At 38.0% G+C, this 24,778-nt stretch overlaps 2 protein-coding genes and 2 long non-coding RNA genes across 8 annotated transcripts in view; 2 read left to right on the top strand and 2 right to left on the bottom strand.

The window, feature by feature from the left end:
• Positions 1-6: 6 nt before the first annotated feature.
• Positions 7-1,817, top strand: LOC106150761 (uncharacterized). Of its 2 annotated transcripts, XR_015333503.1 has the most exons (3): positions 46-134; positions 265-445; positions 1,241-1,817. It is a non-coding gene; the product is annotated as an uncharacterized LOC106150761 (long non-coding RNA). The 2 variants fall into 2 exon arrangements; XR_001237162.2 differs by having other exon boundaries at positions 7-445.
• A 290-nt stretch (positions 1,818-2,107) lies between these two features.
• On the bottom strand, positions 2,108-6,451 carry LOC106150760 (uncharacterized). The gene is made up of 3 exons (XR_001237161.2): positions 6,236-6,451; positions 5,736-5,799; positions 2,108-5,326 (listed from the first exon to the last, which is right to left on the bottom strand). It is a non-coding gene; the product is annotated as an uncharacterized LOC106150760 (long non-coding RNA).
• Positions 6,452-6,549: 98 nt separating this feature from the next.
• Positions 6,550-12,665, top strand: LOC106150750 (uncharacterized). Its single transcript, XM_087009086.1, has 6 exons — positions 6,550-6,668; positions 7,405-7,567; positions 8,075-8,134; positions 8,971-9,891; positions 10,406-10,494; positions 10,749-12,665. The coding sequence occupies exons 2-6, from the start codon at positions 7,465-7,467 to the stop codon at positions 11,961-11,963; spliced, it is 2,388 nt and encodes a 795-aa protein (XP_086865212.1). The 5' UTR covers positions 6,550-6,668; positions 7,405-7,464; the 3' UTR covers positions 11,964-12,665.
• A 94-nt stretch (positions 12,666-12,759) lies between these two features.
• Positions 12,760-24,778, bottom strand: part of LOC106150758 (phospholipid-transporting ATPase VA) — a 28,875-nt gene continuing 16,856 nt past the window's right edge. For 3 of the 4 annotated variants that reach the window (XM_087009082.1, XM_087009084.1, XM_087009083.1), the window contains exons 12-23: positions 24,615-24,776; positions 23,990-24,211; positions 23,543-23,646; positions 23,150-23,230; positions 22,615-22,884; positions 22,382-22,436; positions 21,629-21,831; positions 19,857-20,057; positions 19,611-19,691; positions 19,374-19,478; positions 16,706-16,893; positions 12,760-15,467 (exon numbers count right to left, since the gene is read on the bottom strand). In XM_087009082.1, the coding sequence (XP_086865208.1) occupies positions 15,203-15,467; positions 16,706-16,893; positions 19,374-19,478; positions 19,611-19,691; positions 19,857-20,057; positions 21,629-21,831; positions 22,382-22,436; positions 22,615-22,884; positions 23,150-23,230; positions 23,543-23,646; positions 23,990-24,211; positions 24,615-24,776 (1,937 nt within the window). In that variant the 3' untranslated portion in view covers positions 12,760-15,202. Of the gene's footprint in view, positions 15,468-16,705; positions 16,894-19,373; positions 19,479-19,610; positions 19,692-19,856; positions 20,058-21,221; positions 21,416-21,628; positions 21,832-22,381; positions 22,437-22,614; positions 22,885-23,149; positions 23,231-23,542; positions 23,647-23,989; positions 24,212-24,614; positions 24,777-24,778 lie in introns of those variants that run through there. The other variant, XM_087009085.1, reaches the window with a different exon arrangement.

The raw sequence follows: 24,778 nt of genomic DNA on the forward strand, positions 1-24,778 counted from the left end.
GGCTGCCTGTGACTGGTAGAGGCGGTCAACCCGGCCTCAACGCACGGCGAGGAGAGACCGTAACATTCTCCGCAAAACTGATTCTGGCTTCTCAGAATCGTTTTTGAAAAACGAAACTAGTTTCTAGTTGCCAGGTTTGTTTTTGAAAAACGACACTAGGTTCTGGTTGCCAGGTTCGTTTTTGAAAAACGAAACTAGAAACCAGACATTAACTTCAGCGCTCTTTGGTTACGCCCCTGACGTAAATAATTCGCCTACTTCCAGAGAAAATGATTACAGCAGCAACTCTCCTAGTCACGTGCGACCTACCTGTGGTGATTTACATAACAACTAGTCAGTGGGCACGGTGTGAGCCGTTTTCAGAATTATAGTCACTTGACAGCTGGACTGTGTGAGACGAAGACATAGGACCGAACTTTCAAATGCGTTGAAGCAAATATGTCTTGTAAGTAAAATTCCTTTTTCAGTCTTGTAATGAAGAGGTGTAATAATGAAAAAAGGTTACGCGTAACGTGAAATGGCACTCTGTCGGTAATGACCATGGTGTTATTTGCATCCAGAATGTTTCTCACAATGGCCCCTATTCAACTTTTCTAGTACCGTGCAGTACACGTTTCTGGGTATTCAATTTACCATGTTATGTCCTCTAAAATACCAGTTGATAATGTACATGTAGCTGGGTTGTCCTTCACATTTTGAAGTTGTGTGGTGACCGTCTTTTAAAATATTAAAAAAAACTCTATGGACGCATGGAGATTTTGTTGTCCAGTCATATTTTGTTGTCCATTTTCTGTCACCGTTATTTTGTAGACATTTCTTCAATATTTGTTCAATTCACTAGTATTAAACTTTGAGTGTCTGTACTAATAGCTGATATATATTAGATTGCTTTTAAAATCTTTCTCTGTTTTTTAATTTGAAGCTAAAACACACGAATGAAGGTAGAGGTTTTAACTTTTAGGTATTTTTCCCTGGCCATTCGTTTCAAAGTGCTAGAGACAAATATCACATTTATTTACATTTGTTCAGAAATATACATGTTTATAGTTCTTCTGTGCTCTTTTTATTCTAATTTTATACATTTTAATTGAAATTTCTTTATAAATTTGATGCTCAGCCAATGCTAATTCTTTCAATATCAACAATACTTTTTCATTGGAAGTTTATTTAGTCGAAATGAATACATGTATCACCTTAGAATAATCGATTGCGTTATTAACGTATTATATTCATATTTCAGAACTACAATCTAATTCGCTGACTGCAGAAGGCACGTGACTGATGGAACCACGCCTAGCCTTCAGTCCGTATTAAGGAACTGGACACACTCATGCAAACGAGCGCACACGTACATACAGTTATAACATACAGTTGAACAGTTTTATGAACTGGTGAACTGGCGCGTGATCTTGTAGTGATTTTAAAAACGTTTTAGGATTACATATTGATTCTCTTAGTTGAAAATGAAATTTACTGATATAATTCATAAGCTATGTACCTTGGGTATCAATCATATTTATTTTTAATTGTTCCAACGAGTTCGGATGAATCTTATTCCATTAAAACACTTTCGGCTACTCAAACTATCTACACGATGAATTAAACGTTGGGGATAAAGGTGTGTTTTTTTAACCGTATAGTTGGTATAATCTCTGGTAAGATCATTCTTTAAAGTCGATTAGCTATCACATGATATTTTTTTTCTTAATTGACATTGTAGAATTGCATTTATTAATTTTAAATGTTTATAACGCTGTAATCGTAAACTAACGAGTGACGAACTATTTCACCCGAATAAATTTACATTTCTTGTTGGAGTTTTCAATTTCTAAACAAACCAGAGACGATTATAAAAGTGGTGTTTACATACACAAGCTTTTTAAAATATGTGTAATTTAGTTCAAATTGTATTCTTTGAACTCTTTCAAAACACACGTAAAAACTTTGCAAATTGTCAAATGATATCTTTGCCCAAATTTTGTCCACGTATTGAGTTCACTGTTTGTGTGATGCAGTGCCTTATGTCGCGCATTAAGATTTCACGTGAATGTTTTAAATTCCGATTGTTATTTTAAAGAAAGATATGTATTTAATTTCAGTTACGCCCTGGTCTATCTTATTAACTAAATGCTAAAACATGACAGCTAATTTAAACAAGAAATTAAGATATGCTGTTTATTTTTTCCAATTTATCATACAGCATACTTTGATCAATCCCATTCTTTTTATAACAAAACCCTCCAATTTTTATTATTTGCCTTTATCCTTGTACGCATACTCTATGGATATTCTAACATCACTTGTGAAGCAACGTTTGAATCTGAAACCAAAATCGGTAAGAAAGACCAACATTTTGAAACAGTACACCAGTATTCCAAAATTCAGTATCGTTAATTTACTTAATTTTCATGAATTTTCGCCAAGCTTGCTTGTACTGGTATGTATTGCGTTTGAATGGTCCTTTTCATGTGCAAAAAACAATTTTTCTGATGTATGTGTGTATGTTGCTATCAAAATAGTTGCGTTTCTACTGAATAAAATAAAATATGCATTAAACTGTTTTTACATGCAATTTATTAAAACTTAGGTTTAGGTTAATTATCATGCATACTGCACGTACAAAGCTGTTTGCAATAGATACTTTAAAAATATATTTGATTCTGCAATCCTTTAATTCAAATCTTAATAAATTGTGTTATAGTAAAGCACGTGGTGTTTTTTGTTTTTGTCCAACCCATGTCGATGCGTGACAAGTGGGGCAAGTCTGTTTTATTTCAAAGGGTTACAAGAGGGGCGGGTCCATTTTACTTAAGGGGTGACTAGTGAGGCAAGTCCATATTATTTGAGGGGTGACAGGTAGGGAGAGTCCATTTCATTCAAGGGGTGACAGGTGGGGAGAGCCCATTTCATTTGAGGGTTGACAGGTGGGAAGAGTCCATTTCATTCGAGAGGTGACAGGTGGGGAGACTCCATTTCATTAGAGGGATGACAGGTGGGGAGAGTCCATTTCATTAGAGTGGTGACAGGTGGGAAGAGCCCATTTCATTCAAGGGGTGATAGGTGAGGAGAGTCCATTTCATTCGAGGGGTGACAGGTGGGGAGAGTCCATTTCATTTGAGGGTTGACAGGTGGGAAGAGTCCATTTCAGTCGAGGGGTGACAGGTGGGGAGAGTCCATTTCATTCGAGGGGTGACAGGTGGGGCGAGCCCATTTTAATTGGAGGGTGACAGGTGGGAAGAGTCCATTATATTTTAGGTGTGGCAGGTGTGGCAATTACATTCTACCCGAGGGGTTGCAGGTGGGGTGAGCCCATTCTATTTTGAGGGTGAAAAGTACAGGTTAAAACAATAAAAAGAATTGTGCAACAATTAGTTGGAAGTTACTAAACCATTTCATTCCATTTTCCAAGAATTTCTTTTTAGATATATTTTATCTCTATTATTTAGCTCGAAGGTATTAAGGTTTTTTTAGGGAAGTGATTTCAGAACACGGGGGGGATCTCCTGGTGCTTTTGAGTAATTAAACATCAACTTTAATGGCAAAACAAACCATTTAGCAAGCATGCAAAACAAAGCAAAACAAAGGGTCTATCCCAATAAGAAAAATTGAGAAACTTGGGCAGCAAGGTAACACCAAATTTTCTCAAAGAGAATATGGCAAATTCAAAATAAACAAGTATGCCAGCAAAGTTTGCAAGGCAGGGGATGTCAACATTTTATTAACATAATTGAATAGTACACGAAGCTCTACTATGACAAGATTTGAAATCATATAATTAATTACTTGGATTACTTAGTATATTTTTTTTTGACCCGGTGATGGATAAAGGAAAATTAAAAATTATCTTTACATGATATTTTTCATTAAACGAAACACGTTCATGAGAAGAGGGATTTGAACATTTGTGATCAATACAATACCATCCCAAACTATTTAGCAAATTTCAGTGAGAGTCGCAATCTTTAAACTATCTGTATTTGGTGCTTAATTTCATTATAGTATAAAACTATTTTAGAAATAGAAACATATTTATCAAAGTACGATTGCAAGTACAAATTATTCTTGCAGGTATTTCTAAAATATTTTGAATACATTTTTTCTGGGTTTAAAAAGAATATTGCCCAAATTAGATTTACTTGGGCACATAACAATTTTCGGCACATTAACAAAATCTTAAACTATTTCAAGTTAAATAAGGTAACACCGACATAAATAGCAAGAGCAATAGTGATATATTAATTAAACTTTACAGATAATTTTGAATGCGTTCAACAAGTTGTTACATGGCTAGCGGATCAATCATTTCTCTTATTATCATTACCATTTTAATACTTCATATCAAAATAAACAACCACAGAGAAATGCGTTTATTCAGTTTTAAGATAATAATGTGCATATAAGAGCGTCGTGTTCCAGAATCCAAACAAAAGACTGGGTTACTTGCAGGTGCCATTTATGGAGTAAGTCGGAAAATGTGGTTGTAGCGGACCACGAGTAAATGAAGCAACACCATTGGATAATACTGCCGTTTATTCACGCAGTGTGAACAGAACTGAACAGAATCTGAACAGAAACTGGACAAAAACTGAACAGAAACTGGACAAAAACTGGTGAAAACTATAAAAAGAAAAGAAAAAGAAAAAATAATAATAACAAAACAGTGAAATAATGAGATAAATAAACTAAATATACTAAACTTAATTCATGAGATCTTAACAACAAATAATTGGTCTTTACATGCGTGTAAGTTTTCTCTAATTATTTATTATTTAATTTTAAAAAACACTCACACTAAAACAATATCCAGACTCGCTTTCTCCGCTGCTAAAATGGCTGCTCAGATACGGCCATGATAATCTAGCTGAGCTGGTACTGTAATTTTATTTGATAACATAAATATACATGTGCGTGTTGCTCATGAAAATGCCACACCCATACTAACATAAACTTTAATAAACACGATGCTCATAACTTATGTTACTGATTAAACTTAAGTAAACTTATGTAAACTTTTGTAAACTACACAAAATATCTCTATATAAGTGAATTACACTTTATTAAACACATAAATTTTACACAATCTGCACGTAATATCGTAACATACCTCCACTCTGCCAATAAGTATATAAATGACCACGCAGAGTACATGCAACATCGGCTTTTATACAGTTGATCACATGACCAGATGAATAGATGTTACTAATTATTGAGCAGTGTTTTAGTTTCTTCTCTAACGCAATATAAATAAACATAAGAACAGCGTGGAAAATATAAAATAAAAATGATAACGTATATAATTTCTGCCGTGTCGGCAACAGTGGTGCATCTGAAATACGAAAAAAAATTAGTATTGATACTTGCGTATGATATATATATAAGGTTTATACTTATAATTGAAATCCTTTACATCTTGTTGACATTTCTGAAAGTTTCAGAAAAAGGTTTGGCTCGCGCACCTTAGATAATGGTATGAAATTAATGCATGTGTCTAATTTACGATGGTCGTCAAGCTATTGCACTAAAAAATGAATTTAATAATACCGGGTATACATATATAACATGTCTTGATATTGTTAGCATTGTAATCTATGGACAACATGAGGCACATTGCATGCAGACGGTTCAACCTCCACGTACAATAATATTCTTTTTAGTTAGCATTAAACTTAGTGCATTGAGAAACCGTGTGTGTGCGCGTGTGCGCTAGTGTGTTGAAATATCTAATGAGTACTTACCTGAAAAAATCCCGACTGCTTGTCCATCTACAGCAGAAAACAGCTTACGTTTCACGCCATTCATCTAAAAGAAACATTAAAAAGTATTAAATAACTGCGAACTACATACGTCTTTACAAGTAAATGGGGAACACATTTTTGTATCAAAACTCTGTATTAAAGACCACTATAATCTTCATTCGTCATATTCATTGCGATCATGCTACCCACATTAATTCTCATTCAGTTGTCTAGGGTCAAATTTTTTTTTTCAAAACGATAGTAAGTTCACGGTGCTAAAAGATTTCAAATAAATTTTAATGTAACTCAACGTTCAGCTGTGTGTATTGATTTTTCTGCATGCATTCTGATATATGACATAGCAAAGACGTGTTATAAACATTTGACTAAACTAACGCGCTTCTAGTGTTTATTACAAAGATAATTGTAGGGGCCTACATATAATGATACTTGATATATTTTCTTCTACGCCTAATAAAAGTTTGAACTTACAACTGTACCTTGCATATCCTGCGTCTTCACTTTACGGTGTCCAACTGTCAAGTGACCAGTCTAGAAAATAACTCATGCTGCGATGAGTGACTTATTGTTATGTAAATATCAACAGGTAGGGTTCAATATAGGTGAGGGGTCGTGGCTCAAACCATTCTCACGAGAAAAAGCAAATGTAGATAATCTGATTGCTTCTTAGAAAAAATAACTGTACTCCCTTAGGGCCCCTTTACACTGGACGGCGTCCTTTCTGCGTCCAGCAGTACGGCCCCATTTGAGAGTTAAAAAATTATAATACTTTACGTGCCGACAACTGGCCGATCATTGAGCATCCATTCTGATACAAAATTAATGCTCGTGCTTCCTTATTAAGACCACAGCGATGCCAAATTTCATGGTCGCAGAGAGGACGCAGAAAGGACGCCGTCCAGTGTAAAGGGGGTATTAGATGTTTGATGTATTCAGACGTTCTTACACTATAGATATTACACATTAGATATTGAACCCATTCTTCTATAACTGTAGTCTAACACTTGATTAAACCTACACGTTTGCTTTGCAAACGTTTCAAATGTCTGGGGTAAGTAAGTAAAAAAGTAAAAGCCGACCATCGCCCCCTTGGTGTGGGGTTCGGGGCCTGCTCAAGGGCCCCGAAAAATTTTAGGTATTTCAGAGAGAAAAGAGCGTCCTTTGGTACGGGATATAGCTGTGAGCTAGCTAGTCAAAATTCTAATTTCAAGAGGGGAATATTGGTGTGATATATTTTTACCCCCCTGACCCCCCCTCCCCCATCCTCCGTTTAAACCCGCCACTGATGAAGTACAGAATTACAACAGGCTTTCAATTTGCATTCTATGTGTAAGAAAATGACAATGAAGCCATATTGGTTTCTTGCTCAAAATTCTAATTAAAGCGGTACTTAAAAACCTTTGACCTAAGAAGACGTCTTGGTCTGAAGTGACATACGGCGGCCATCTTGTGGCCTGATGTGACATGTCTCTAGGCTCTAGTCAGCGTTCAATTTTAATGGCACTGGCGTTAGGCCGTTTAGTTAGGTTCAGTCGCAAGTTTTAATTTGTGCATTTCGGAAATGATAAATCCCGAATAGTCTTTCATACGTATGTTGTTAGTGCATATTGACCTCATCTTAATAACGTGTATTAAATTGATCTCAAAGACAGAAAGAAGTCGACAAGCAACAACTGACAAACTGGACGCCATCCTGTCGTGAAGCGCCATGGAAGGCTTAATGACGCTGGATCTTGTTCTTCCCAGACGACTCACCAAACTCTGCGTCGCTACTAAGCAGGAGCACCAGTTTCGGTGGCACAGTAAGAAAAGTAAGTCGGTATCGACATCTTAAACAGAGATCTAGAACTTGGAGAACATGTTCATATCACTCGGTCATAAATTTGGTAGATTAAAGAACGTTGTTGCAGAGGAATCTGCCGAATATGTACATGTATTATAGATATCAATGCTGTTCATAATACCACAATGGAGTAATGTTATATAGTATATTAATATGTAATATTTAGTCTAATAAAAACTGTCAGTGCAAATAAAACATTAAGCACAGTCCTCTTGATGTATTTCTATATACACTTTCTATAACCAAAGCTTTGGCACTACTTGAGGCAGTGTTTTCATTTTAACCTAGCTCTCTGATTTTACACAGGCACGCATGCACATACACACGCACACGCACGCACACACACACACACACACACTCTTGCTCCCTTTGTATAATTGCACCCCTTCAATTTACCAGCAAAATTTTCTAAAGGTACACCCATTTCTGCTCATTTATAATGTTGATTTTAAATCCAGTAACATTCATATTCTAGGCAGTGGTAACTTACACATAGTGGGTCGAGACAAAGATACAGTACGTCTAGAGTTCACAGGTAAGTTGTTCATGAACAGGTACAGTACATCTCGAGTTCACAGGTAAGTTCTTCATGAACAGGTACAGTATCTCTAGAGTTCACAGGTAAGTTGTTTATGAACAGGTACAGTACACAGCGCAATACCCTTTAGAAAATGACATTATCTGCTTGCAAGTAAACTCAGGAAAAGTTTAATGTCAATAATATCAGGTGATATAAAAGAGGATTAGGCCATAAATATCATTGATCCAACTTTATTAATTGGTATGATTTGTTTACTAGTACCGTTGCCCCCCCCCTCCCCCCCATATTGTCAAGAAGAGCCATTCCTTATATCTTCTTGAGTGGGGAATATGGTAGACAGCCTGACTGATTTGTCAACTTGGATCAACAGTATTATTTACCTAGTATTAAAGTTCTCTATTTATATCATCCTGTTATTTCTTGTGAATGACTGTTACCTGTGTTTACTTTTGTCTAGAGTCATATTGCGCTGTATTGCAGTGTACTGTGCATTTAAGGTAGACCCCATCTTTTCATTGATGAAAGGCCCACCTGTTCTTCCCCTGACTGAAAGTTCTCTGTACATATAAGGTTCTTAGTTTCAGTAAAACAATTCCAAGTTAGAAGTGATATATCTTAGAAATATTGATACAGTGTATGTCATTTACTTATCACATTATGATTTGTTTGTTTTGTAGAAAGTTGTAAGAGTGAAAATTTTGGTAGAGAATACTGTCAATATTGTTGTTCACAATAGTTGTTATAATTGCCATAATAATATGTTGACCAGTCATTTTCTGTAATGTTCCATGGCAGATATATTTTCATACAATTTGAACTTTTTTTTTCAGGTTACAACTTCCTTGAGGTGAAAGAAAACATCATTAGTTGTGTTATAGACAGCATAACAAAGAAAAGAAATGAAACAGATCAAGAACATCAGGAAAAAGTGAAGCCAAAAAAGAACAATCAACCAGCCAGTGATGAAGTGAATATTAGGACAGAGACAACAGAAGGTGCAGTACAGGAGAACATGGTGGATACTAAGACAAGTGTCACAGTCACAACCAGTGGGATACCTAGTGTAGACACAGTAACCCCTACATGGAGGAGATCTTCTAGACGTGTCAAACCAAACGTCAAAGAAGAATTCCTGTATGATAGTTTGAAAGACCTTAAAGCAAACAAGAAACTGGTCATATCAGATGAGCCTGACACAACAGAGAGCCTGGAGCTTGAAGATGAAGCTGTGAGCAAAGATTTCCCAGTTGATATCTCATCAAAGAAAGTTCCTTGTAAAGTGTGCAAGGTCTCTGTGAGTAACTTACGCATGCACATGTTGAGCAGACATATCACTCTGTGTCCAAACTGTAAGAGAGAAATCAAAAAGAAAGACTTCAAGGATCATCTAAAGACCAGCCACCCAGGCCTGGTGCTTACTGAGCTGTGTCCAGTGTGTATGAAACCTTTTAAGAGCCTCAAGAAACACATCACTGCCAAACATAGTGGAAGACTTCATCACGATCACGTTTGCAAACAGTGTGGCTATGCTACGTATGACAGACATGCACTGAGAAACCATATCCTGCACGTCCACCACAACGTGCGCATGTTTAGCTGCAGCTCTTGCAGCCAGACATTTAAAACAAAGCAGGTCCTGAAGCAGCACACACGGATTGTGCATGAAGGAGTCAGAGATTTCCAGTGTCATGTTTGTATGAAAAAATTCACCAAGAAATACCATCTCGATGTCCATACCAGAACACACATGGGTAAGGTTGACTTGGAGACACCCCCCACCCTCTGCTTGAAAATTCACCCCAAGACAAACCTGCCTGCCTCCTCCCATCCCACCCTCCTTGCTCCTCCCTGCCTCCTCCCACCTCACCCTCCTTGCTCCTCCCTGCCTCCTCCCACCCCACCCTACCCTACCCTCCTTGCTCCTCCCTGCCCCCTCCCACCTCACCCTCCTTGCTCCTCCCTGCCTCCTCCCACCCCACCCTCCTTGCTCCTCCCTGCCTCCTCCCACCCCACCCTCCTTGCTCCTCCCTGCCCCCTCCCACCCCACCCTCCTTGCTCCTCCCTGCCTCCTCCCACCCCACCTTCCTTGCTCCTCCCTGCCTCCAATATGTTGCATAAATTGGGTATTTCTTCAACAAGCTCTTAGAATCATTTTTCCCTTGTATAACATATCTTAAGGCGTCTGGAGTTTGTGGAATATGTCTCATTTCTTTATGATCTGGAATTTTAAATATATTAAGTGCATGACTCTTATTGACTTTCCAGGTGAGAAGCCTTACCTGTGTAGCTACTGCCCACGCCAGTTTACTGACAAGGCTAATCTGGACGTCCACACAGAGACTGTCCATCTCAAGGTATAGTGTCTTATTACTGGCTCTTTTTAAACAGAGACTGTCCATCTCAAGGTATAGTGTCTTACTACTTTTAAAGGCTATGAATACCTTCTTCCTTCTCATTTTGCTGTTATGTAGTATTAAACAGAAGTGACAATTTCAGATATCACATTTATCATTGAATGTGTGACATACCTACTTCTTATCAGCATTTAAAAGTAATTGAAAACTTCTGTCCCACAGCTAGGATTAAACTTTCCATATTTGTTGTTCAGGTGTATTCCTACCAGTGCAGTGTGTGTGATCAGTTATTCAGGAGGAAGAAGTATCTGGTAGAACATATCAGAGGATCTCACCCCAATGCAGAGAAACTATTGCAGCAAGGTGTAGGAAAACTAACCCAGCCCAAGTCCAAGCCAGTGTGTCAGCAGTCCCAAGGGAAAGACACCAAGAAATATGGCTTCACTCCTCAGAGCTTCCAGATAGAAGTTGGCCAAGAAGTCAGTCAGCAGGTGGCTGAAGCAGGGATAACAAATAGGAACTTGGCTCCTTCAAGTTTCAAGCTGGAAGTTGCTGAAGCCATGCTGAATATCAACCCAGTTGAGAGGCAGCCAAGTCGATACTTGGTCCACTTACCAGGCGGGAAGAGACTAGTGCTGTCCCCTGCTGGCACCGCAGTGAATCGAGTCCAACAGCAACATCAGCAGATTAATATCAATGTGAACAATGGAAGGGTGGAGAGCGTGACAGAGGAAACCCAGAATTTGGTGGAGGCAACAGAGAATGCAGTAGAGGTGACGCAGAATGTGACGGATGAGACCAGTGGGACACAATTAGCCACCCAGTCTCAGCAAACTGCACAAGAGATCAGCATATTAGAACTGGTGCAGCAGGTGGTTCATAGCACAGGGAACTGGACTGTAGGGGGCGCTGGGAACCATGGGGAGAGCATTGCTGTTGAAGTGCCTTACAGTAGTGACACACAACATGAGGAGACAACCAAGACACAGCATGTAGAATGTGATAACACAGGTAGTGAAGGAGGTCAGGTTATGGAGAGCAGACATGTTAATGTGGGAGACACACAGAACTTTGAGTTGTGTATTGGCAGTGGAGAGACAGGAGCTCATCAACAACGTTGTATTGACACTCGTGGTACACTACAGGAAAATCTGCATGTTGACTCTCAGGTTGAAGTTCAGGAACAGAACATAGAGGAGCACATTGAATCTCAGGCCATGATGCAAAGGCTTTCTTCACAAGAACAGCCTGGTGGGAAATCTGAAACAGTTGTTTGTTACTCAGACAGTTCTTCTGAACAACAGCAGACAATACCAGAGATAGTGTCAGAGTCGTCTGATCATCTTGAACATTTTAGCTCACATGGAGATTCCGTAATTGTTGTTCCAGAACAAAATGGACAGGAGATCACACTGACGGCTGAGGGGTATACCTTTGTGACAAATAATACTAATGAACAAACTCTTTGAAGACAGGAGATTTGGGGGGGGGGGTATTTTTGTTACACACCTGTCACACCTCACAGAAATAAGGACCTAATGCTATCTGAAGGACACCCCTCAGTACACATCAGGTAGTCCTGATCAGTCGGTGGAAGGTCCATTATTCGTGTGTGTAAAGTGTGTGTGTGTTTGGGAGGGGGGGGGGGGGGGGAGTTACTTTACACTTAGTTTTCTTCAGGTCCGTTTTTTTAGGTAAGTCTTTTATTGGTAAAAGGTTGCCAAATGGCCAAACAAATGAAATTCAATATCTCTTGATTTGAACCAGTTGCTCCAGTATTATGCTATCATCTTAGTTCAACATATGCATTAACTGATATCAGAGAAAGTTTGTCGTGTGCTTGGAGGATTTCATGCAGTGTTGTTTGACTATAAGAAAATTACATAAGTGACTGTTTTGTAGGATTAGTGAAAACATATTCACTTAATTTGTGGTGTACATTTTAAAGAGGCACATGGTCACATCATTAGTGTGAAGTAATTTTGAAGATTGGGTCCATAGTTTTGAAACCTTCGAGTGGATTGAAATATTTCCTGAAAACCCTTTTTACTATGCCTGTAAAATTTTGTGGATTAAAAAAATAGTGGTTATAAACATTTGTAGCTCATTTGTATATAATTTTTGAGCAGTCAAAGAAGGCCTTTTGTAATAAAGATATGTTACAAGTAGAACTTTTACTTCTCATGTTTGTGGTGTACCGTTCATTCTAATGTTATCTACCATGGATATTTGAAATGAAACTGACAAAAAAGTCAGGAAAACAACAACGTTTTATACTTTTAATTTATTTTTACATCAATTTGAAGTTGTACAGTTAAATGCCTTACACAATATCAAACCCAACGAAATGCAGCCCTTTCTCTTATCCTACTCCATTTTCTAATGTACTTTCTAGAATAATCATTATAATGTTCTTTCTAGAATAATCTTGTAAATGGCATATTGTCTAATTCTACAATGTAGCTTAACCTTTGAAAGGCAGATGCAAAGATCAGGCCTTGATAATAACATTTTATTTGAGCATTCTTAGCATTATGCAACTCTTGTCTAATCTAAGATACATGTATATCTTACTAATGTTTTGAGGACCACAATTGGGGAACAGGGAACCTACTGCCTGTATAACACCGGTATTATTTTCTCATCTCATACGGGATGTTAACCGAAAAAAAAAGCTTTTTAATTATAAAGGTCTGAACATGCAAATGTATGATAGATCGTGTTGGCACATAAAATGATCACAATTCTGATACCTGGGCACCAGTCACACCCAGACACAGAAGACAAAACCATTATTCCTGTTCTTCTCTCACACAACAGGGAGCACCCAGACACAGAAGACGAAACCATTGTTCCTGTTATTCTCTCACACAAGGAGCACCCAGACACAGAAGACAAAACCATTGTTCCTGTTCTTCTCTCACACAACAGGGAGCACCCAGACACAGAAGACAAAACTATTATTCCTGTTCTTCTCTCACACAACAGGGAGCACCCAGACACAGAAGACAAAACTAGTATTCCTGTTCGTTTCTCACACAACAGGGAGCACCCAGACACAGAAGACAAAACTAGTATTCCTGTTCGTTTCTCACACAACAGGGAGCACCCAGACACAGAAGACAAAACTAGTATTCCTGTTCTTCTCTCACACAACAAGGAGCACCCAGACACAGAAGACAAAACCATTGTTCCTGTTCTTCTCTCACACAACAAGGAGCACCCAGACACAGAAGACAAAACCATTGTTCCTGTTCTTCTCTCACACAACAGGGAGCACCCAGACACAGAAGACAAAACTTATTCCTGTTCTTCTCTCACACAACAGGGAACACCCAGACACAGAAGACAAAACTAGTATTCCTGTTATTCTCTCACACAACAGGGAGCACCCAGACACAGAAGACAAAACTATTATTCCTGTTATTCTCTCACACAACAGGGAGCACCCAGACACAGAAGACAAAACTATTATTCCTGTTATTCTCTCACACAACAGGGAGCACCATGTGGTGAAGCACAGCCATAACAAGTGGCCATAATCTGTGAACATTGCAGCATGCTGATACTTACTTCTCACCTCTACTCTACTCTGCTCTTGAACTTTACCAAGGCATACTGCACAAGGTATAAAATACACCTAAACTCACTGTGACATGCTTGTTACATAAAATGAAGAATGAGACGCATATAAATATGTTACTTATGGCAGTGACATAAAACTTGTACATTATGGCGGCCACACTTAACTTGGATAATATATTAAGTACACATGATAAAGCATCAAAAATACCATAGTATATAATTATGACAAAGCACCTTGATTATTAATTGCTTAATTTAATGCTTTTGACAGTATTCTTGCCACCAGCATGGCACCGTGGTTAGGCCTGGATCCCAACAGAATGGTGCCGTTGTCAGACTTGGAGCACACCATCGTCAGGATGAGACAGCAGTCTCTCTCAAGAGCACCTTTACATGTCAAAGGTAATGCCTAAAACCCATAACAACCAGAGTCCAGGTCTATGGCCATATGCTAAAAGGCCATAATCTATGAAATGAAAACATAAAATAAAACCAGGGAACTTTGTTACATGGCATTTTCAATATTCTTACACATAAGAAATCTCGCCTTAACCTTGTATGTAATAAAACAGGTTCTGAAATATATTTTAATGCTGTGTTTTACTTTTGATTGCAAAAATCAAATTAAATTCATAGTTTTGGGGTATTTACCCTAAAATAAAGTTATATTTGTGACCATGTGAAATGCATATAAAATGTAACACCTGATATTTGTTTTATAAAAATGCAATTTGTCATCATAAAAATAACAAAAGATATAAATATAACAAATAAGTTAAACTAAACATTCCTCGACAAGAGAAGGCATGATTTATCACCAAGGCAATTCTCAACTACTGTGCATATTATTATCTTCATGTAAAGAGCCTATCACTTTTCTGCATAAGTAATATTAAGCTTATCCAAGAGTCACAATTTATTTGGCTTCATTTGCTACTGAGCTGTGTTCAGTAAATTGTATGATATACGTTGTTTGAATTAAACCACACTCGTTGTCTGTTATTTTATAAAGACCCCCACCTTACATGAGCAGCCTTACAAATGCAGCACCCCACAAGGAAGCAGGCCACTCTCAATCCAACATCACCATGACATTTGCCACCATGAACTGTGCGTACAGTGTTCATATGACAACATCATCAGAGACATGTAAAGGTTCCTCCCCCAAATAGCCCAGTTTACTTTCCTCTGATGTAGCCAAGGAGCTGTCATTGATGGCTGTGTCGTGTCTATTGCTGGTATTCTTTTTGAATTCACAGCTGCTGCTGCCTGATGACCATGTGGCAAAATAAACTCCGTGACTGTTGGATTTTTCATAGTTTTCTTTTATCCTGGCCTTCATAACGGCTGATGGATAGAAGGTCCCCTGGAAAGCTCTCACTGTGAACCTGAAGGAGACATGCATCTAGATTAGAGATGTTTATGTATGTATACAATATCAAATAAAGCAAATTAAACAAAGATTAGTATATAAGTAAAACTTAACACATTGGGGGTAAAACAGTACTTTGTGGAGTAGATAGCTGGACACTAACAATGTCACTTTTGTACCAAGTCACTCTAAAACAGGCTATAGAGTTACAAGTTACAAGAATTAAACTACAATCTCTGCACCACAAACCATACTGAAAAATTGAAAATTCAGCAAGCATTGAAACATAACATATTCCTTGTTTCAAATGTTTTAAAAAGTTTTCAATACTTGGTAGTAAAATTCCCCTAGGAAAAGAGAGGAGGGGAGGGGGGGGGAGAGAGAGAGAGAGAGCAGACCTCTGCCAAGGAAGCTGGATCAGTTCTCATTACTATTTAAATCAATGGCTGGGATCAAAAACAAAATCTAATCAATTCTAAATTAACCCATTTCTGATCTGTCCTGAAAATTTTCATCAAAATCCATAACTTTTTGAGTTACACTATGAACCAAAGGCAAAAAAGGTTATCTTTTAATACAGACATCAGGAAAAAAAACCTGTGTCCAAAGAATTTTTTGCTCTGTACAAGTCATCTTTCTATGTGAACTCCTAACATTATTTATTCTCTGCCACAGCATACCTTAATGAAAAATATCCAAAGAAAAGTAAAGAGAAAAACTGCTAATCTTACGTGAGTTTTTTTTTAAGTCTAAAGATCATATTGCCAGTACATCATCACCTTAGGTATAATCAGTGATTAGCATGTGCACTTACCTAGGCAGAAGGGTGACAGCACAGGTTAATATCACAGTTAACCAGTGGCAGCAGTCTGTCAGACAGTGTAGTATCATATAGTACTTACCTGGACAGAAGGGTGACAACACAGGTTAATATCACAGTTAACCAGTGGCAGCAGTCTGTCAGACAGTGTAGTATCATATAGTACTTACCTGGACAGAAGAGTGACAACACAGGTTAATATCACAGTTAACCAGTGGCAGCAGTCTGTCAGACAGTGTAGTATCATATAGTACTTACCTGGACAGAAGGGTGACAGCACAGGTTAATATCACAGTTAACCAGTGGCAGCAGTCTGTCAGACAGTGTAGTATCATATAGTACTTACCTGGACAGAAGGGTGACAACACAGGTTAATATCACAGTTAACCGGTGGCAGCAGTCTGTCAGACAGTGTAGTATCATATAGTACTTACCTGGGAAGAAGGGCAACGGCACAGGTTAATATCACAGTTAACCAGTGGCGGGAGTCTGTCAGACAGTGTAGTATCACATGGTAGGGGTTTGAGGGAGGTCCACAGGTCAGACACAGGTAAGCAAAGGGCAGAGCAAACACGTAGTAACATCCGACACTTGCCAGCAATACAGTCCAATGCACCCAAGTCTGAATAAAAAGAAAGTTGTCTGAATATTTATATTTTGTTTGGTACATTTAGCACATACATTTCAAAATTCCTTTACTCAAATTTCATCTGTAAAGATTTTCAAACTGTTTGGGCAAATCTTATAGAATCAGAAGGTAGCCACAGACAAAGGTGGCATGGGTATCTAGACTTGGTATCTATGCCCATACAGAGGACAATAATGATGTTCTAGTCTACGTACCCATGACTTGGTCTCTATGCCCATACAGAAGACAATAATGATGTTCTAGTCTACGTACCCATGACTTGGTATCTATGCCCATACAGAAGACAATAATGATGTTCTAGTCTACGTACCCATGACTTGGTATCTATGCCCATACAGAAGACAATAATGATGTTCTAGTCTACGTACCCATGACTTGGTCTCTATGTCCATACAGAGGACAATAATGATGTTCTAGTCTACGTACCCATGACTTGGTATCTATGTCCATACAGAGGACAATAATGATGTTCTAGTCTACGTACCCATGACTTGGTCTCTATGTCCATACAGAGGACAATAATGATGTTCTAGTCTACGTACCCATGACTTGGTCTCTATGTCCATACAGAGGACAATAATGATGTTCTAGTCTACGTACCCATGACTTGGTATCTATGTCCATACAGAAGACAATAATGATGTTCTAGTCTACGTACCCATGACTTGGTCTCTATGTCCATACAGAGGACAATAATGATGTTCTAGTCTACGTACCCATGACTTGGTCTCTATGTCCATACAGAGGACAATAATGATGTTCTAGTCTACATACCCATGACTTGGTCTCTATGTCCATACAGAGGACAATAATGATGTTCTAGTCTACATACCCATGACTTGGTATCTATGCCCATACAGAGGACAATAATGATGTTCTAGTCTACATACCCATGACTTGGTCTCTATGTCCATACAGAGGACAATAATGATGTTCTAGTCTACGTACCCATGACTTGGTCTCTATGTCCATACAGAGGACAATAATGATGTTCTAGTCTACATACCCATGACTTGGTCTCTATGTCCATACAGAGGACAATAATGATGTTCTAGTCTACGTACCCATGACTTGGTCTCTATGTCCATACAGAGGACAATAATGATGTTCTAGTCTACGTACCCATGACTTGGTATCTATGTCCATACAGAGGACAATAATGATGTTCTAGTCTACGTACCCATGACTTGGTCTCTATGTCCATACAGAGGACAATAATGATGTTCTAGTCTACGTACCCATGACTTGGTCTCTATGTCCATACAGAGGACAATAATGATGTTCTAGTCTACGTACCCATGACTTGGTCTCTATGCCCATACAGAGGACAATAATGATGTTCTAGTCTACATACCCATGACTTGGTCTCTATGTCCATACAGAGGACAATAATGATGTTCTAGTCTACGTACCCATGACTTGGTCTCTATGTCCATACAGAGGACAATAATGATGTTCTAGTCTACATACCCATGACTTGGTCTCTATGTCCATACAGAGGACAATAATGATGTTCTAGTCTACGTACCCATGACTTGGTATCTATGCCCATACAGAGGACAATAATGATGTTCTAGTCTACATACCCATGACTTGGTCTCTATGTCCATACAGAGGACAATAATGATGTTCTAGTCTACGTACCCATGACTTGGTATCTATGTCCATACAGAGGACAATAATGATGTTCTAGTCTACATACCCATGACTTGGTATCTATGTCCATACAGAAGACAATAATGATGTTCTAGTCTACGTACCCATGACTTGGTCTCTATGCCCATACAGAAGACAATAATGATGTTCTAGTCTACGTACCCATGACTTGGTATCTATGTCCATACAGAGGACAATAATGATGTTCTAGTCTACGTACCCATGACTTGGTATCTATGCCCATACAGAGGACAATAATGATGTTCTAGTCTACATACCCATGACTTGGTCTCTATGTCCATACAGAGGACAATAATGATGTTCTAGTCTACGTACCCATGACTTGGTCTCTATGTCCATACAGAGGACAATAATGATGTTCTAGTCTACGTACCCATGACTTGGTCTCTATGTCCATACAGAGGACAATAATGATGTTCTAGTCTACGTACCCATGACTTGGTCTCTATGTCCATACAGAAGACAATAATGATGTTCTAGTCTACGTACCCATGACTTGGTCTCTATGTCCATACAGAGGACAATAATGATGTTCTAGTCTACGTACCCATGACTTGGTCTCTATGTCCATACAGAAGACAATAATGATGTTCTAGTCTACGTACCCATGACTTGGTATCTATGCCCATACAGAAGACAATGATGTTCTAGTCTACGTACCCATGACTTGGTCTCTATGCCCATACAGAAGACAATAATGATGTTCTAGTCTACGTACCCATGACTTGGTCTCTATGCCCATACAGAAGACAATAATGATGTTCTAGTCTACGTACCCATGACTTGGTCTCTATGCCCATACAGAGGACAATAATGATCACAGAAGCGGTGGCAACAGTGGAGCCAAACTCCCAGATCCCAACACTGCTTTCATGGTAGGCCTAAAATATAACAATAACACTACATTTGAAATACCATTGAAACACGCCAATAAACATGTAGAATTATAAATAAAGGTTTTTACTGGATTTGAAACTTGGGATTTTAAACTTCAAAGTCATCAGCCAACTTACCATGTAAGGCACAAAAAACATGGCCAGACTCTGGTAGACTGCATCAGATATTTGAATAAAGAAGGAATAAGGCTTGTACATCTGAAAGTAAAAGTCAAATCAAATTAAAATAATTTCGCTTAAAAATTGTGCTGGATTAAATAAATAATCTATGTCATATAATTTTTATTAATGGACTAACTAAATGCAACATCCCACAATCAGTTAGATGAAACAGGATATATTTTGAAGAAGACAGCAACTTACTTGACCACGAGGTCCTTGTTTATACAACCTGGGCTTGGCTAGCAGAGTGGCAGCTGGCAGGTCCCTGTCAAATATTCCAATGACAAATGGCGGTGGTGCAGTGAAAGCCACATTGAAAAGCATCAGTACGTACTGATCTATCAAGACAGACCCTGAGAATCCATTGAACATCTGGTACCAGAACAATAAGAAGATCAGCACCTGTAATGAAGACATACTGATCTATCAAGACAGACCCTGAGAATCCATTGAACATCTGGTACCAGAACAATAAGAAGATCAGCACCTGTAATGAAGACATACTGATCTATCAAGACAGACCCTGAGAATCCATTGAACATCTGGTACCAGAACAATAAGAAGATCAGCACCTGTAATGAAGACATACTGATCTATCAAGACAGACCCTGAGAATCCATTGAACATCTGGTACCAGAACAATAAGAAGATCAGCACCTGTAATGAAGACATACTGATCTATCAAGACAGACCCTGAGAATCCATTGAACATCTGGTACCAGAACAATAAGAAGATCAGCACCTGTAATGAAGACATACTGATCTATCAAGACAGACCCTGAGAATCCATTGAACATCTGGTACCAGAACAATAAGAAGATCAGCACCTGTAATGAAGACATACTGATCTATCAAGACACCCTGAGAATCCATTGAACATCTGGTACCAGAACAATAAGAAGATCAGCACCTGTAATGAAGACATACTGATCTATCAAGACAGACCCTGAGAATCCATTGAACATCTGGTACCAGAACAATAAGAAGATCAGCACCTGTAATGAAGACATACTGATCTATCAAGACAGACCCTGAGAATCCATTGAACATCTGGTACCAGAACAATAAGAAGATCAGCACCTGTAATGAAGACATACTGATCTATCAAGACAGACCCTGAGAATCCATTGAACATCTGGTACCAGAACAATAAGAAGATCAGCACCTGTAATGAAGACATACTGATCTATCAAGACAGACCCTGAGAATCCATTGAACATCTGGTACCAGAACAATAAGAAGATCAGCACCTGTAATGAAGACATACTGATCTATCAAGACAGACCCTGAGAATCCATTGAACATCTGGTACCAGAACAATAAGAAGATCAGCACCTGTAATGAAGACATACTGATCTATCAAGACAGACCCTGAGAATCCATTGAACATCTGGTACCAGAACAATAAGAAGATCAGCACCTGTAATGAAGACATACTGATCTATCAAGACAGACCCTGAGAATCCATTGAACATCTGGTACCAGAACAATAAGAAGATCAGCACCTGTAATGAAGACATACTGATCTATCAAGACAGACCCTGAGAATCCATTGAACATCTGGTACCAGAACAATAAGAAGATCAGCACCTGTAATGAAGACATACTGATCTATCAAGACAGACCCTGAGAATCCATTGAACATCTGGTACCAGAACAATAAGAAGATCAGCACCTGTAATGAAGACATACTGATCTATCAAGACAGACCCTGAGAATCCATTGAACATCTGGTACCAGAACAATAAGAAGATCAGCACCTGTAATGAAGACATTTTAATTTGATAATGAAATAAATAGAAAAAGGTTCTACTTAAATCTGATAAGAAAATTAATGGGAAAATGTTTAATTTAAATGGAAACAGTAATTTCATTAACCTACATTAGTCAAGTTAACAGAGGTACTGCAAAGTGAAATTTCCGAGAATTATTTTCTAATCATTTTGACAAATTTTACCAGCTTATTAACTTACAGTGCTTTTATAAAACATATGTAAAGTTATCCGGGCAAGTCGGTCATAGCACCAGTGACCATGGACTAGAAGAAGGCGCTCAAGGAAGCGAAACTTGGCCATGGCGAAGTCTGACGCCATGACAGCTTGCTTTCCCTCCTGTCCTGAGATTCCAATCCCGATATTGGCTGTCTGGATCATGGAGACATCATTGGCGCCATCTCCTGGAAGAGAAAAGAACAATCCTTTAATATCAATACAATCCCAAAATTGACTTAGCATGCTAAAATCAGATAACATACTATATATATTATAAATGAATCTGTCAGATGATATGTTCAAGTAGGTATTTTCTGTACAAAAATAAAGTTATATATACTATTACTTGCTTTCTTTCAGCGGGTAGCTACAGAATGTTGGTACTTTCTATTCAAAATAAAGTTGAAACTGTTCGTTAATGGGCTTAATTGTACACAAAAATAGCCCTAAAACTGACTTGACATGTTGTGACACAGGGCCCTGGGGACATCACTATGATAAGCCCATCATAGGAAGCGGGCCCCAGTAAAAGACTTCATACAATGAATGAAGTGGCAGTAGGACCAAGAAGGGATTGAATTTGATCCTAAATTGATACTAATTAATTAAGTCAAATCAATATTTGAGAAGCAACATGTTTTATGAATATCACTTTAAACACAAACAGTTGGATTCAATAGTAATTTAAAGTAATTATAAGAGTAGAGTTGTGGTGTTCTATGGTGCAGTACCCACCTATGGCAAGTGTCAACATGTTCAACTGATCCCTTACAACTCTCACCACTTGGGCCTAAAATGATAAAAGTCACATTCATGTCATAAAAACCTCAATCAATGCCTTTTAATTTGAATAATCTCTGTGCAAAAGCATGAATACTTCAAACTTAAAAGCATTATTTTGAAAAAAAAAAAATGTCTAAAGAAACAGTAACTGATGAAGACAAGATAAAACTGAAATCATCACGTACCTTTTGCCCTGGAGTAGCCCTACATATGAGTACAGAGCTACATAGACTAGAGAGTTTCAGAAACTCTTTCACTATACTCTTGTGCATAGCATAACTGAGAGACTTTCCATCTATCACCAGGGCTACATCTGCTGAAGGTTTATGTTTGGACTTGGCTTTTGTTTTGTGTGTTTCCGATGTGGCACCATGAGTTGAGGAACAGCCATCTTGAAAAGGACCATGACTCGTCAAATCTTTGAGTAATGTTTTGATGAGACTTTCAACAACATCCTGGAAATATATATTTGGAAATGTTAACTATTAAAACACATCTCAGTCACTTATGCAGATATCTTTAGTTGTATGAAAACAGAAAATGCAATACACCAATATTGTTTGTTTTAACATCTAACATTTTGGATTTAAATATTTTAAAAACACACTCAATCAATATAATTGTTTACTGTTTACAGGGACAAAATGTGATGGTACCATAAAACATAGGGGTTTTTCACAATAATACCAAATAACACTAAATTTATTTAAAACCACTCACCTGGGATTTTGCATTGATTGTAATGAGTTGCTGGTCAAATGAAATAAGCTTACAAGAAAAGGCAATGTTTAAGGCTGTTTCCTGAAAAAAAAATTCTATGATTATTTCACACACAAACAAAGCATTTTTAAATGATCTCTATATAGTATGTTAAAACATCTACAGGCCTTGGTCATGTGACCAAGATCCATGGAGAATGGACTCAAACATTGTGTTTGATCATGTTATTTCATCTTTGAGTACAGAATAAGTCTGTTTTATCAATTATAATTTCACTGATTTTTTTCTACAAAAAAGTCACAAACGTCATCAATTCCTACAGAAATATTTATAGAGTTTCAAAACACAAAATAAAGAAAAAAAAAGGAAACACATTCTCCACAGAAATCTCACCATTTTGTCTCCTGTGAGTACCCATAGTTTAATCCCAGCCTGCTGCAGATGTTCTATTGTCTCAGGAACGCCTTCTTGCAGACGATCTTCTACACCAGTGGCACCTACAGGAAGACAATCAAATTAAATGTAACTACACCAGTGGCACCTACAGGGAAACAATAAAATCAATTTTATCTGACAAAGCAAAATATGCACTGGGAGGGGTTGAATTGTTCAATACACTTAATGATATCTTCTTTAGTTACTACACTGATAGTGCGGTGGAAGCCAATAAACTTAATCCTATTTTGGCTTCTGCAAATATAAAGACATTGTTTTGATAAACTTTTATTATTGTTTAAATTTCAACATGCTTTTCTTAACCAAAGATAAAGCACTGACAATTTCCAAATTATCTACCAGCTAATAAATAATTGTTGTACAAAATAATAATTCTCACTGTACCTAAGAGCTCTAATTTAACTTCAATCTCAAACGCCAGCTGCATCAGTTTTTTCTCCCTGTGTGCCATGGCGCATTCCGCCTCCCTGTATTTGACCAGCCAGGCGTGGTACTCCGCGTGACTCAGCACTCTCTTGGCCATCACTAATGTCCGCAGCCCCTGCTTGGCATACTGGGTCAGGTAGTTCTTGGAGTTGTTCACAAACTGGCTATAGATGACATCATCTACAATGGAAAAAAACTGATCTAGTTTTTATATGTTACTCCAAGCCCCCACCCCTAATAACTATAAAATTAAAAAAAAAAAAAAAAAAAATACTGGTCCAGAGTCAAACACATGGACACATTTTTACAACTCAGTATAACTTAACTCTTGTCCTTTTTACATGTTTCATTTGAACATTATTCCTGATCAACATTTAGTTTTTATCTCTGTAACTAAATAAATGACTACAAACACGACACACTTGGTCCAATATTACAATAAAACTTATTTTTTATCTTTTACGTATATGATTCAGGCATATCTTTATTCATATCAAATTTGTCATACATGTTATTTATTTCATTTAAAAGAGACACCATTTCCATATGAAAATAGTTATGAAAACATGAGCCATATCATCACCATTTCTGCTGCTATCCAGGTTTTCTAGGACTGTATTATCGGCACCTTTACAGTAGAGCACCACCTCGCGGGAGATAGGGTGTTTTACTATCACTGACATCCTCTTCCTTACTGTGTCAAACGGCAAAACATGGAGAATTTCAAACTCCACTTCACCTTCACCT

Source organism: Lingula anatina, chromosome 3, assembly GCF_051362555.1.
Source record: "Lingula anatina isolate TDL-2025a chromosome 3, LinAna3.0, whole genome shotgun sequence".
In the NCBI taxonomy this organism is placed as follows: Eukaryota; Metazoa; Brachiopoda; class Lingulata; order Lingulida; family Lingulidae; genus Lingula; species Lingula anatina.